Source organism: Rissa tridactyla, chromosome 1 (assembly GCF_028500815.1).
Source record: "Rissa tridactyla isolate bRisTri1 chromosome 1, bRisTri1.patW.cur.20221130, whole genome shotgun sequence".
Lineage (NCBI taxonomy): Eukaryota > Metazoa > Chordata > Aves > Charadriiformes > Laridae > Rissa > Rissa tridactyla.
The window spans coordinates 209,379,542-209,393,046 of record NC_071466.1 but is presented as its reverse complement, the minus strand read 5'-3'; the positions used below and the strand labels follow the sequence as shown (position 1 = coordinate 209,393,046).

Below are 13,505 nucleotides of genomic sequence, written 5' to 3'. Positions count from 1 at the left end.
GCTTGATAATCTCCAAAATGGACTTTTCTCTTTACTTATATTGGCTTTCACTGGGGTTGCACAAGCACCACCGAGGAGAGATCGCAGCTCATTGTCTAAAGGTGCTTTTGCTTATGGATAACAAATTAAAAGGCTGATTTGGCACAGCAGGTGAGATGATTAATATTTCAGGTCTTATTATTTTTGTTTGGGCATGTATGTGTCTGTGTGTAATTATACATTTCAAGGATCAACAGCTAAGTGCAGTTAAACATTTAACGTTTATCTGCATAAATGCAAATGAAGCTTGCATTTCAGTCAGATATTCTAAAACAAATAATCAATATGGATTAAGGATACATGACTTTTCTTCTCAGTGTTTATTGCTGTTACTTTAATGATGACAAAAAGCAGAAGGATGATGGTACAGATGCAAGTTTAGAAGTCGTATATTCGTCAATTCAAACCTTTGAAATTGATGGTGACGAAGAACAACTGTTTTAATTCATAGTCATTTCTAAGGATTTGCGGTGACCTCGAGTTAACATGTAAACATGGCAAGGGATATGAGAAAGGTTCCTCTGGCGTTCACTGAACTCAAGGGGAATCTTCCATTGACTTCAGTGGGCGCCAGGTTGTAGCTCTGAGAGCAGGGCCTGAGAAGACATGCACAGAGGTCTCAGGGATCACACTGCATTTGGGACAGCATCGCTCTTCGTTGCAGTCTGTAGGGTGTACTGTTACAGTCCTTAACCCTCCTCTGAGCACAGACAGGTCCTGCCTAACCCAATTCATGACCATAACCACTCCACGCTGTGTCTGTGATCTGGTGGTGGGTGACGAAACGTGAAGTAATCTGAATGTCTTCCTTCTCAAAAAAAGCTGAATGACTTAATAATTTGGATTCCATTAAAATTGGCTACAGAAAATTATCCCAGAAATCAGCAGAACTTTAAGGAGAACTACTTCTTTCCTGCAAGAGGTTGCTGTGTTTGTCAGTTTGCTTCAATCAACAAAGTTGATCTATATTCTACTGTACAAGACTACACTACACTACGCTACACTACACTATGATCCTTCTGGGTGAAACAGCCAGGATTTTGAGCCAAAGTTCTGTTAAATGAAAAGCAGCATTTCTTCTTTGAAAATACGAATATCAGTAATTAAGTTATCTGGTTGGATGCTGATTAGCCCCTCTGACACTGTGCATTCCTACTTATGAGTGCACATATACAGACACATGAGCTGAGTGTATTGCATATTCTTGCCAGCGTTGCTGACTCTCTCCCCTTCTGGGGACTCCTGGGTGCTAGAAAAGCAGGCAAGATAGTGACTAAAGAAGTGAATTTTAATATTTTTTCAGTCACCCTGAATCAAAAACACTTAAATCCATCTGTTTCTGTCTCAGCAAAGTTTTTGTTATGCTGGGAAAAGAATATCAAACATTCTTAACTTTTTTCAATAAAAAAAACCAACCTGTATGAGAAACGCATTGCTCTTAAACACAGTGCCATGAGGAATAATTGCAACTTGTCACAGAGAGAGGTTATAATTATGTCTACTGTTAGTTATGTCTCCATGTGCACAATAGAAGTGAGCTTTTCAAATACCTTATTCTCTAATGCAATACCAGTTATTAACATGTTGAGGATATTATTTTTTGCTGATGATGAAAAATAAAATGAGGCTGCAGAAGGGCTGGGTGGTGTCACACTGAAAGCAAGTGGAGAGAACAAAGACGAAAGAGAAGTGCTTACTGCAGAGATTTCAGATCTAAGCTTTGCCTCAGGAAAAGCAAAATTGCCCAAAGGGTCAGAATTTCAGCTTCTGTATTCCAGATCTTGTTTACGTTTGGGTTTTTTTGGGGTTTTTTGTTTTTGTTTTTTTTTTTTAAGTCTGAATATGTATCAAACACTGGGCTAAACCTGACACTTTGCAGGCTTCTCTGAGTGAAATGTTGCAGATAGATTGTAGTTTCTAGTGAAAAAATCAAAGCTTAATAGTTGTTACAGTAGTTGCTGTGGGTGTAATTCTCTGTCTCTTCTTTGTTACTTGCACAAATTCTCTGTTAAGCATGCTCACTAGGTCTTATTTTAGAGAAGAAGAGTTCATAATATTTTTCTAGTCTTGCTCCTTATTCTCCTCATTAGAGTCAAATTTTGGAAGCCTTCAGTTAGGACGTGCTCATGTTAGAGATTTCTCCATGCTAGGTGTTAAAAAGCAGATAGGCTAAAAAGCAATGCAGACATACTCCTTAATTTTCACAAGCGACTAACAGTTTCAAGTATCAGAATTTTAAATTGCCCAAGGAGGTATTCGGTGAAAATCAGAGCCCTTAAGGAAGTCTTAAATTGGGTGCCCAACTCGGGAGCATGCAAAATCACTTGGGAAATTAGAAAATCTTGGCCATATGCTTATATGTTAACTCCACTTGACTAAGTCTTTTCTATATGTTACTTCCCCAATTTGCAGTCGTTTTTGTGTTGTAAATAAGATACCCTTGACTCAGACATGAAAGTTCCTCAGGAAAACTGAAGAACCTTTCTCTTGTTAAACAGCACCCTAATTATAGAAGCAATTTTACAAACAATCCCCTGGGGGAAGCATTTTCGTTCTCATCAGGAAGGCTCTTGAATAAAATAACACCTTTGCTAACTTCATTTATTTACAACAGGACACAAGACTGAGACTGGGTTAGATTTATTGCCATTACATCACTGATGCTCAGTAATTCATAAAACATTGGGTCTAGGAGTTAGCACTGCTGTTATTTCCTCTGATGCCTGACCTCACCACAGTCTAATAACATACAGGAAATCCAGAAGACAAAGGGGGAAAGCAGTGGTCTTGAATGCTAAAAATAACAATAGAAAACTAGTACAATCGTGTAATAGAGTATGGCCCAATAATTTATTTAACATAATAGTAGAATCTGCTAAAGCTATTAGAATCTGTTCCAAATGTTTCTAATGGAAAATATGTTGGGGGCAAGAATAAGAACACTTACAGAATTGAGACTTTTAGGTTATGCAGTTCAGTTACGTGCACTGGTTTTAGGTTTGTATATCTTATTGCTTACATATGCAGACCACTTAATAACTTGACTAGAACAGACAGTCATTGTATGGTGGTTATATTTCCAGAGGTCATCCTATATGAGCCAGACGGTGATCTTAGGTGATGTATTACACTTGACAACCCAGAAAGTTGCAATACAAAGGCATTCTAATTCTCAGTGTCCTCTGAGAATTGTTCAATATCCTTGATGGTATCTAGTGTCTGATATGCCATTGGGATGACATTTTTGGTGTCTTTACTAATCAGTCAAGCTTAATATGTCATTCATGTTAACTGTGTTTGGTTTGTTTTGGGTGGTTGGTTGTTTTTTTCCTAATCATTCTATATTTGCAAGTTTTTCTAAAGGAATAAATAGTATAATGACACTATAATGAAATTCCTTGATATTTTTCATATCTGCTGATTTATTTTTGTTATTCGGAATTAGAACAATATTTTATCCAAAATCTTAATTTAGGCAGTGCTTTAAAATTGGTACAAATAGGTACCTGACATCATTGGGAAAAAAACCAACAAACCAAAACCCGAACAACTATTGCATGAAAATAAGTGTGGTGTCTTTAGCTCGTGAAATATTGCAAAACCGAGTTCACAAACATATACTTCTTTTTTGAACAGCTGCTCAGTTTGACTGTGCCTGCCCTCCTTTTATTTACATATGTTGCACAGTTATTTGAAATAGGCTATTCCTCAGATAAATACCAATATTAGTATGCAAACTAGTATGCTCAGGTGTGAACAAGTCTTCACTATTTGACATTGACACTTGGTTTGTCTTCCAATCAGAAGCAGAAGCACTTACAGATCATAAACTAGGAATAATTAATAGATTGAACCAGCTGTTCCTGAACAGCCCGTTTGTCCACGTTTCCCCTTTCATTAAATTCATTAAATCGTAATTAGATAGATAGGTAGGTAGGTAGGTAGGTAGGTAGGTAGATAGATAGATAGATAGATAGATAGATAGAAAGAAAGAAAGAAAGAAAGAAAGAAAGAAAGAAAGAAAGAAAGAAAGAAAACATTTTGCTTTTTTGCAAAGGTTTATGGTAACTTAATAAATATTAATTCATTTCATGTCAGAAGAAAGCAGAGAAATGTGGAACTTTTGTTGAGATTTGGCTGAAAGAGAGCTATTGAGAGGGTGAGTTGTCCAAATTCAGTTTAGCCTAGGGAGATGAGTTTTCAAAACTTGTGCTTACCAGAGTTGTCTACTGCATCTTAAGACGTCTTCTGAACATCATAAGCCCAGAAAACTTTCCAGTAGGAGTGACATGTTGGGGTAAAAGGAGAAACAGAAATCAAGAGCTCTGTTCTGTTTTATTAATCTACAGAACGAAGCATGGAGCTGGAAGTCATCTCAACAGGTCTTTTATCTCAATACCAGAAATAAGATTTTCAGGTACCAAAATGTCAGTGAATACCTACAAGTAGGGTGGCGTAGCGGAAAAAGTGTTTCTTGGCTGTAAAAAAGAGGACACAGATGAATGCAGAGACTGTTTGAGAGGTCTTGCAGTGACCAGGAATCTGGGCAAGCTGCCTGAGGGCAGGCCCAGAGAGATGGGCAGATCTTTGGAGCTCATGATCAGTTTTGCAGGTAAACACTTTTCAATAGAATTCCTTCTCTGTCCCCTTTAGCACAGCACAGCAGCCCAAGAGAGTTTGAGTTCCAGGTCCTACAGAAGCTGGAGACCTTTCTTTGGGAACAGCATTTTACTAAAGATCTGTCACTTGGAGTGATTTCCCAAAGGTTTTTAAAACTGGTTTCCGATAACTCAATTCTATTAAGCCTCAAGTTGGAAAAACAAAACATAATAAAGGTGTTGCAGAGCCCAGTATCCTCCAAATGTGTGCAGGTAAAAACCCTATAGCATATGGAGCCTGAACAGTCAGAAGCCCATTGTATGCATTTCTTTTATTTTTCTTTTTTTTCTCTTTTTTCTTTATTTTTTTTTTAATAATTAATGATTTAAAACAGTTGCATTATTGCTGCAATTACTTTTCACCTATTTCCCCAATGGTTACCACTTGCCTCAACATTTACATTTGTTTCAATATTTGTATTTTTTGCATAATTTCTCACATTATATTTATTTGCACTTGCGTTTTTTTAAAAATAAAGCATTCCATGGGGATGACTTTAATAAAAGTTTCTTATTAAAAGTTCCATAACAGCATGATTCCCAAACCTGAAACCAAAGTCCTCATATTTAACAGTTTTCATGACTCAATAGATTAAGTGAGAAATAGGAAATATAATAACAATAACAACATAGCCATATCCTGCACAGTTGTTCCACTTAAAATTATTCTTGAAAAGTAACACAATTCATAAATAAATCATTTCTCATAGAGTGAACTGTACTTAAAAGACTCTGTGAAATATCCTTGATATAGTCATAAAACGTGTGCACAGAAGGTTGCATTGGGCAAGAGGAAAATCAAAAATTCACTGAAATTAATATACTGGAGGGGACAGGAAAAAAAAAAGAAAAGGAAAAAAAACCCCTAGCAGCGAAACCATCAGCATCTGTTTTCAAAGTCAGGTGTCTCCAATCAGCTGCCTCAGCAGTGTTCATTTCATAAAGACTCTTAGCTCAGACCTAAATTCACATGCAGGTTCCTCTCTGGTCAATGACGAGAGATCGTGCCCTTGAGAACTGCAGTTCTGAGTTGGTCTGACTTGTCATTCAGAAGAACCTGTTGCCTTCTGCTGACTGTGACAGGGGCAGCAAATTTAGCCACCCCAGTCAATGCCTCTATGTGGAAGGGATAGATCCAAACCTTAACGTGTCTGAATTGTTTTCTCTGAGTGGGAAGTGGGGCTTTTCCTTTTTTTCGTACCAACACTGAATAATCCAGAGAACACAATATTTCAATGCCAGCAACTTCTGACTCAGTAAGAGACATTGATATTGTCCTTAAAATGCTCCAAATGGATACTCCTTTCTGGTGCATTGTCATACTCCGAACAGTCCATTCTGGCAATCTTTTTGAGTTATTTTTTCTGGGATTTTGGTGTGGTTTGGGTTTTGGGTTTTTTTCCTCGTTTTGACCTATTTGTTGTATAAAGTGCTTCATGGTAGCACAATGGAGTCTGTGCAAACAGCAAGGGAAATGTTAATATCAAGAATGCTCACAGCTGTGGCCAGCTCTACCTTCTTTTATTAAACAAAGGATGTGTTAGTTCCTAAGGCTCTTGGCATCTTGAATGTTCCTGGACCATCCCACGTTATTGTTTGGCAGCTTGTTGTGGAGATCAGGAAGATACCCTGGAGATGTGCTCTGTTCTATTTATGGTTTGGGGGTTACAAGAGTAAGGATATGAGTTCCTTCAGTTGCACTAGAGCACATGGGGAGCATCACTGCTGTCAAACCCCTCTACATCTTCCGTGTCTTATAATTTAAACCAGTAATACCTTCTTAGTAGGTGTGCACACTCCATCAACACAGACTCTTAGATTAGTTGCTTGCTCTGCATTGATTCATTATTGACCAGCAATGGTTTCACTGCATTAGGCTCTGCGCTTCTGGGATGGTTTGTGTGTGAATTGACAGAAAAGTTTCAGGAAAAAAATCACCCTGGAATTCAGCAGTCAGTGATGTCCGTTCTGGTAGGTTAGCTCTTCCCCACTAACCACACGTTTTCTCATAAGCCAGTAATAGTACTAAGCTGGGAAAGAAGATACTTTTATTTTATTTTATTTTATTTTATTTTATTTTATTTTATTTTATTTTATTTTATGTTATTTTAACAAAAAGAAAAAAAAAGTTTATGCTTTCATCTTTCTTGTCCTTGTTTTGTTGAGACAGTTCTGGATGGGCTAGCTGCTGACAGAGATACAAAAAATTGTTAAAAAAATTATCATACTGGGTATATATGTATATGTGGGTATATAGTTGGTATATATATGTTTATAGGTATATATCACATTATATTGTATCAGTACACTGGCTGACTGAAGATATTCAATAGCAAGATATGACATAAGTCTTGTCAAATAGCAATATCTTGTCACCACTCAGTACCATGATATTGGACGTTATTTCAGCCTTATTTCAGTTGTTTGAAAGCGAATCTCTAGAGTCTTGAAATGGCAGATCATCGGGCCAAAGAATGAGAATCACAGTAACTTTCACATTCATTTCCAGGACTGAACTGTAGTTCTTTCTGGCTGAGTCTTCCCATCTATCTCGCTATGTGCTACAGGAAAACATGAGTTTTAAGGAGATTTATGGCAGAAGCATAATCTCCCACTACGCAAAGCATTTACTAGATGAAACAATTCATGCCATACCATGAGCCAGCAGTCGTGTGACTGTAACTTCAGCTTGCAGTTAGTTGTTGTCATTAGGAGTTAGTGGAATTTCAGGACCTAAACAGTCTCTCATTTTCAGTAGTTTTATTATGGATTATAGAGAAGCATCAATCAGATATAAACCTAGAGTTTAATAATCCAGCACCAAATAAATAAAACATGGTACAGGAAGGTTTTTAGCTATAAGGATCCTTAAAGAAGTTTGAAGTACATTGTAATGCCATTTTGGGCTGCCAGTGCAACTAAGGAAGGGATTTGGACAATAAATTGGACTCATTGTTGAGTTACAAAGGCCTTTCTTTGAGTTTTGTTTTGGTTTTTTGGGGTTTTTTTTTGCATTTCTAGAGTATTTCCTTCAGCCTGGCAAGCTTGCTTTGTCATGAATTCCTGGTTTTGATTCTATAATAGCCCTCACAAAGCTTTGAAACAGTGAGAATTTGGTGAATACACAGTTTTTCGTGCTGTTTGTGGATAGGGTATTTGCTGACTCACTGCAGTATCATTCTTTGCATTCAATTCACTGTAAAACCCAAGAGGCAGCAAAATTATAAACTGATCAGGTTTGTTTTTTTTTTTTTTTCTACAAGCAAATAAGGTACATGCTTTCTAGCTAAAAGCTCTTGGCTGTACTGTGCAAGACAAGGCCAGAGTCACCCTGTCCGAAGTCCCCCTAAGCCTCTGAGCACAGCCTTAGTCTTCGCGTGCTCCAAGCAGACTGATTTTGGCCCTGAGTTATTACCCAAGAGCTGCCCTTGCTCTCTCCCTGTTTGTGACAGGTTAGACTTCCTATAGTATGCTTATCAAAACTCCTTGGGGCCTCAGACTAACCATGATACATTTATTTGGCACTTAACAGTGATGTATTTATTGTCATTATTACTTGCCCATACCTTTGGAAACTTATTGTACATGTCTCTACATTACATTTTAACTGAAATACGAAAACACTATGGGATTTCCCTGTCATGCCTCTTATTTCAGATGTTTTATTCCACAAACACAGAGAGAAGGGTGGATCATCTCTGTCTTACGCTGACCCAGTTCTCCTCTCTTTCTTGCCTGCTGCACACCAATATCAGTAGAGTTACAGTGACATAAACCAGAAGAATACAGTCAAAAATCAGATCCTTCCTACACCACATCTGTTTCCTATTTGTCTTATAATGACACATGGGATTATCTTGGGAATATATTCTGCCTTAACTGTCATGCCACTGACTTTATAGCCTTATCAAATATCCATTGGTGTGCAGGTTGAGCAATTATCATCTACTAAGAAGAAATCCCAAGAAAATGTAGATTGATAATAACATTTTTCAATAATGGCTTGTAGCATTAGTGCCATTTGCTATTATTATAGTTGAGGTCTAGCATTCTCCTCAATTTACCGCTTTTATTTATTGTGCAAGATCTAGATATAAACCCTACAGCAGAATTTCAAAAACAGTTTTCTTTTTCATTATTTATTCATTTCTGGTTAGAAGGAGCAAAGACAGAAAATTGGATAGAAGCAAGGAATGTGTCTGGACTATTAAGAAATAGAGAGAAAGACAAAGGGAAAGAAAGAAATTTAATACTGTGCAAGATATTACAGATACAGGATGACTGTATAAACATAATCAGGCAGGCTACATCTACCAGAACATGCCTTAGGAGGTTGAGTTTGAATTCTGGGATCAAGCTTCACGAAGTTGTGTCCAAACTTTTTATCTTGCAGTGCAGTAAGGTCCTTCAGATAGACCATTCTGCTAACAGTCCATTTTCCCTTCACCTTTTTCTCCAGTAAATTGAGTGAAACGTGAAGTCCTTCTGATGTTTCTTTGAAAATACACACACAGACATAATATGCCTGCATGATGTAATTAAACAAGCCTGTAATAAAAGCTATAGCCTGTGACCCACTTATAGAAACATGGACTCAATAGGTTTAAAATAATACCATTTGGAAGTATGTTTGGTCACAGGCCTGGTCCTGGATTCAGTATGGGTGAGCAAGATGGGGAAGGCAGGGTGCCAGGGAGAACACTGCTTCCAAATACTTGAATTCACTGCTCATGAGAAAGACATCAGCTATTTGACTGAATGATCTTCGCATTAAAAAAACATTACCAAAGTAATTGCTGAATAAAATGTGAGTTGTTGATATTTTTTTGCATCCTGCACAGCAATGTGGAGTGCCAAGTCTCCAGCACTAAGCACTGGAGCGTTGCCCTTGAGGGTGAAAGTATTGTGCACAATTTTGAGACTTTTACTTGCGAGCACAGGACAAAGTAAGACTCTGGACTTTACACAATAGTTAAGCTTTCATGAAATTCTAGCCTGAGACTTAGTTTGGAGAAGAGAAACTGAACAGGCAGCTTAGGAACAGCCTATAACGCTTTTGCCATCTGTTTACATCTTTGCCATCATTGCAGATGATATAATAAGGACAAAAAGTCACAAATTGTTCCTTGGAAGGTTCAGTTTAGAAAAAAAAAATTCTTCACTAAGAGGGCAATGGAAGTTGACCAGAAAGGTTATAAAATTTCCATTCATGAAGGTTTTCATGACTTGGAAAGACAAAACCAAAACTGACCATACCCTATACTGACAATAGTCTTCTTTCAACTCCTCCTGGACTTAATGATATCTAGAGAGCCCTCCCAGCCAGCAGCTTTATGATTCTGTGTTTTGAAAGGGATGTTAAAAATAAGAAAGAGGGATTTGAGAAGCACTTACTGTGGAAGCATAAGTCCTTGAGAATCAAGGTAAAGAGCTGATCTGTTATGAAATAAACACGGGGAAATACTGTAACATCTTCTTAGTTGCATTCTACTATCAACACATATAGTTTAGACATATATTCTGATATTTATTTTTTGTTTATTTTCATAAAACAGATGACGGATCTCTGATTGGTCAGTAAGAAAAAAAGACTGTATCAAGCTGTAGACCCTATTACACGGCCTAAGCTACTTGGTCCTACAAATACAGGTTAAAGGAAGCCCTTCAGCATCTACGTCATAGAAAATTTTTAGATATAAGCACCTGAAAACTGGGTGCAAAGGCCTAAGTAACCAGAGAAACTGTTGGGGACAGGGGTTGTTCCAGCTTTGGGGCTCCTTGACTTGGTTAGGTGTAAAGCAAATTAACTGCAGTGAGGGTGAGAAATGGAAATTTCAGGTTTTGGTGTGACCTCCACAAGTCTTCTGTCAATAAAGAAGTCTAGTGTGCAAAAAAGCATCTGGTCTTCTGGTTTTACCCTCAGTGCAAAATGTAAGATAAACACACACTATTCAAACTGATTGGCAGATTTGGTGCCCCAGTGAAAATTAAAGTAATTAAATGTACTGAGAAGCCCATGCCTTGGATTTACTGACCTTGATTTGAGTTAGTGTTGACTGGGGCCCTTTGTTATCTTGGTTTATGTACCCATATGTGTTACCCTCAGCCTGTATATTTTAAAAGTTTCATTGCATAGTACCGAAAAATAATTAAAAAAAGAAAAAAACTCTCCTAATGCAGTTAAAATTGAATTTGAGGATGCATGACACAGTAAGTCACTAAATATTCAGGTTCGGAAGCAGAATTTAACATTGTATTATGTACTAATCTGCACTTACAGGATATTTCAGAAAAGTACAGTCAGTAAAAATTAGGGTTTGTCTTTTTTCAGACAAAAGTTTCAAATTCCAGCTTCTTCAGTTAATATTCCTCAGATACATTCTCAGTGAAAGCAAAACGTATTCAATGAAACCAGGTAAATTGTATGTGAAGTAGATGAGACACAAGCCGTGCATGTGTATTTGTGTTTTTGACTAGCCTTCAGCACAACACTGATTAGGAGGTGGGTGCTTTTGCCAGATCCTCACCTGGTGTAATTTGACTTCTCTGGAGCCCCAAAACCCAGTAGGAATAATATACACTGCACTCTATTTAGTTCAATTTATTTTTAGTGTTCTTTCATCAAATAATGTTGCCTTTTCTTTCTTTTTTTCCACTCTACAGGACAACATTTTTAGAATGGAAGATTCACATTTTGAAAATGGCCGAGGGAAAAGCCCTTATGATCCTAAACTGCTGACAGCTTCTCTTTTAGTAGGTAGGTGCCACAATACAAGTTCAGTGAGATGTGCATTCACCGTAAGTAGTTGCCACTTTTCTGCTTTTTTTTTTTCCTCCTTGTAGCACCTATTATAAGGCTTTCTTTTATGCAGTTAATTTCCAGGAGGAAGTCATTCTGGTTTCACTTTTAATACAGTTGACCCAGGTGTCTTGAGAAACAAGGTGTGTGTAAACCAAGAATCAAATATCACAAGAGCCACTTTGTACCTCTCTAAGACCTTGATGCTGCAAAGTGTTTCTCCTCCCCAGAGCTAGGTGACTCTGGGGGTATTTTAATCACCCAGTTTACAGGCTGGCCACACTGATGGTCGCACCAGCACAGCTGAGAGCAAAGTGAGAGCAGGAATAAGTAATTTCTTATGTCAGCTTTGCTGCCAAGGAAGATTTGTCACCCAGCTGTACCTGCATGTGAGGTGGAGATATAGAAGCAGCCACAGGTCTAGGCCTTTACGGGATGTTTCATCTGAAGCGATCTCTCTGGCACTGAACACAATTGAACTCCTGGTCAGAACAGAGGGATTTCCATAAATTATGTATTTCTGAATTAGTAATACTTAATTTCATGGAGTATGTAAGTATAGAGTACCTAGACTGTGTTAATCTAATTGAACTAATCCAATTGATTGAATTTATCTAATTGATTTAACTAATATAATTTAATTAATTGTGCTCAGTGTTCCTCCTTCTCCTTATTCTCCTTATTGCAACTTCAAATCCAAGGGGGAACAATAGTTTCAGAAGATTGCAGATTCTGTTATCTCAGAAGTCTTTGGGAAATGACAGATAACCAGATACATTGGTTTCTTCAGGACTTTGTCCATATTGCTAGTCTAGGGCTTTGCCTACGATCTACTTTTATTATATTTACTTTACATTTAAAAATTAAGCTATTTAAAATAGACAGCAACAAAAATTTAGTCTTGAGTGTGCCTCATTTCCTGGTCTTCGAAGCCCCTAATGATTGCAGGTGATGAGCTACCCTGGGGACACGCACTTTTTAACAGGAAAAACAAGAAAGACATCGACATCTTGCTCCAACTTGTACCCAGTACAAACAGAAAGGAAAAAAAAAAAGTGTGTGTAAAAGGCCAGTGTATAAATTAGTGCCTGGAGCGACTTGAATCTGTGGCAGAGCTTCTCTCAAGGGAATGGCTTTACTATTTACTTTAATATACAATAAAGAAAGAGAATGATGACAAGCCAGTATTACATGGTATACCCGGTATGCAACTGCACAAAGTCAACAGCGTCTAGCTTTTCACATTCCTTTTTTTTTTTTTTTGCTCAGTCCAGCACAAATATGATTATCTTATTTCCCTTGGCTTAGATTTCATGTCTTTAAAACATCTTTGCTTTCTTGAGCCCACTCCCTATCACTATAATTTTCACTACATGTATTTTCCCTCCTAATAAACAGTAGACTGAGCATGATATTTTGGTTTGACTCAGGCTTCAATTAGAGCCATGGGGGTATTAGCACTATAGAAAATGGCATAAATTCAACATTCAAAGCCAGTGACTAATTTCTACTTCAGTGACTTATACAAAACTCAGGGTGAAGCTAAAATTAACATTCCTGCATCCCGAACATGAACACACCCTTTCTTCTCTGCCTCCTCATAGCTGCCTCACAGTCATATTTTGTTACTGATTATGATGTTGTGGTTACTTCAGTCCTTTACTGCAGAGGTTCTCCTGATATTTCAGAACGCTTACACCAGAGTCAGCACTGGTTCACAATTATTTACTCTTATCTTTGCCCCAAAGGCATAAATTTTATGGTAAAGTGATGACCCAAGGCAAAATAATTTCCTGTCCCCAAAATAGGTGAGGCACAGGGAATGAACTGGCCAAGCAATGACTGCATGGAGAGGTTTGGTCCAGCTGCTCTCTGAAGTAGGTAGCACTGGAGTGATGCAGTGAATAGGGCCATGAAGGCCAGAGGAACCTCTTGACCACAAATCCCTCACACTAAGAAGAACATGGATGGACTGCTTCTTCCCTTCTCCTGAGCTGAATGATAGCTCA

At 37.7% G+C, this 13,505-nt stretch overlaps 1 protein-coding gene across 1 annotated transcript in view; it reads left to right on the top strand.

Moving 5' to 3' along the window:
- The window catches only part of SEMA3A (semaphorin 3A), a 170,490-nt gene that overhangs the window by 90,952 nt on the left and 66,033 nt on the right, over nt 1-13,505 (top strand). The window contains exon 5 of the mRNA XM_054183185.1: nt 11,361-11,454. Coding sequence (XP_054039160.1) covers nt 11,361-11,454 — 94 coding nt within the window. The remainder of the gene's footprint in view (nt 1-11,360; nt 11,455-13,505) is intronic.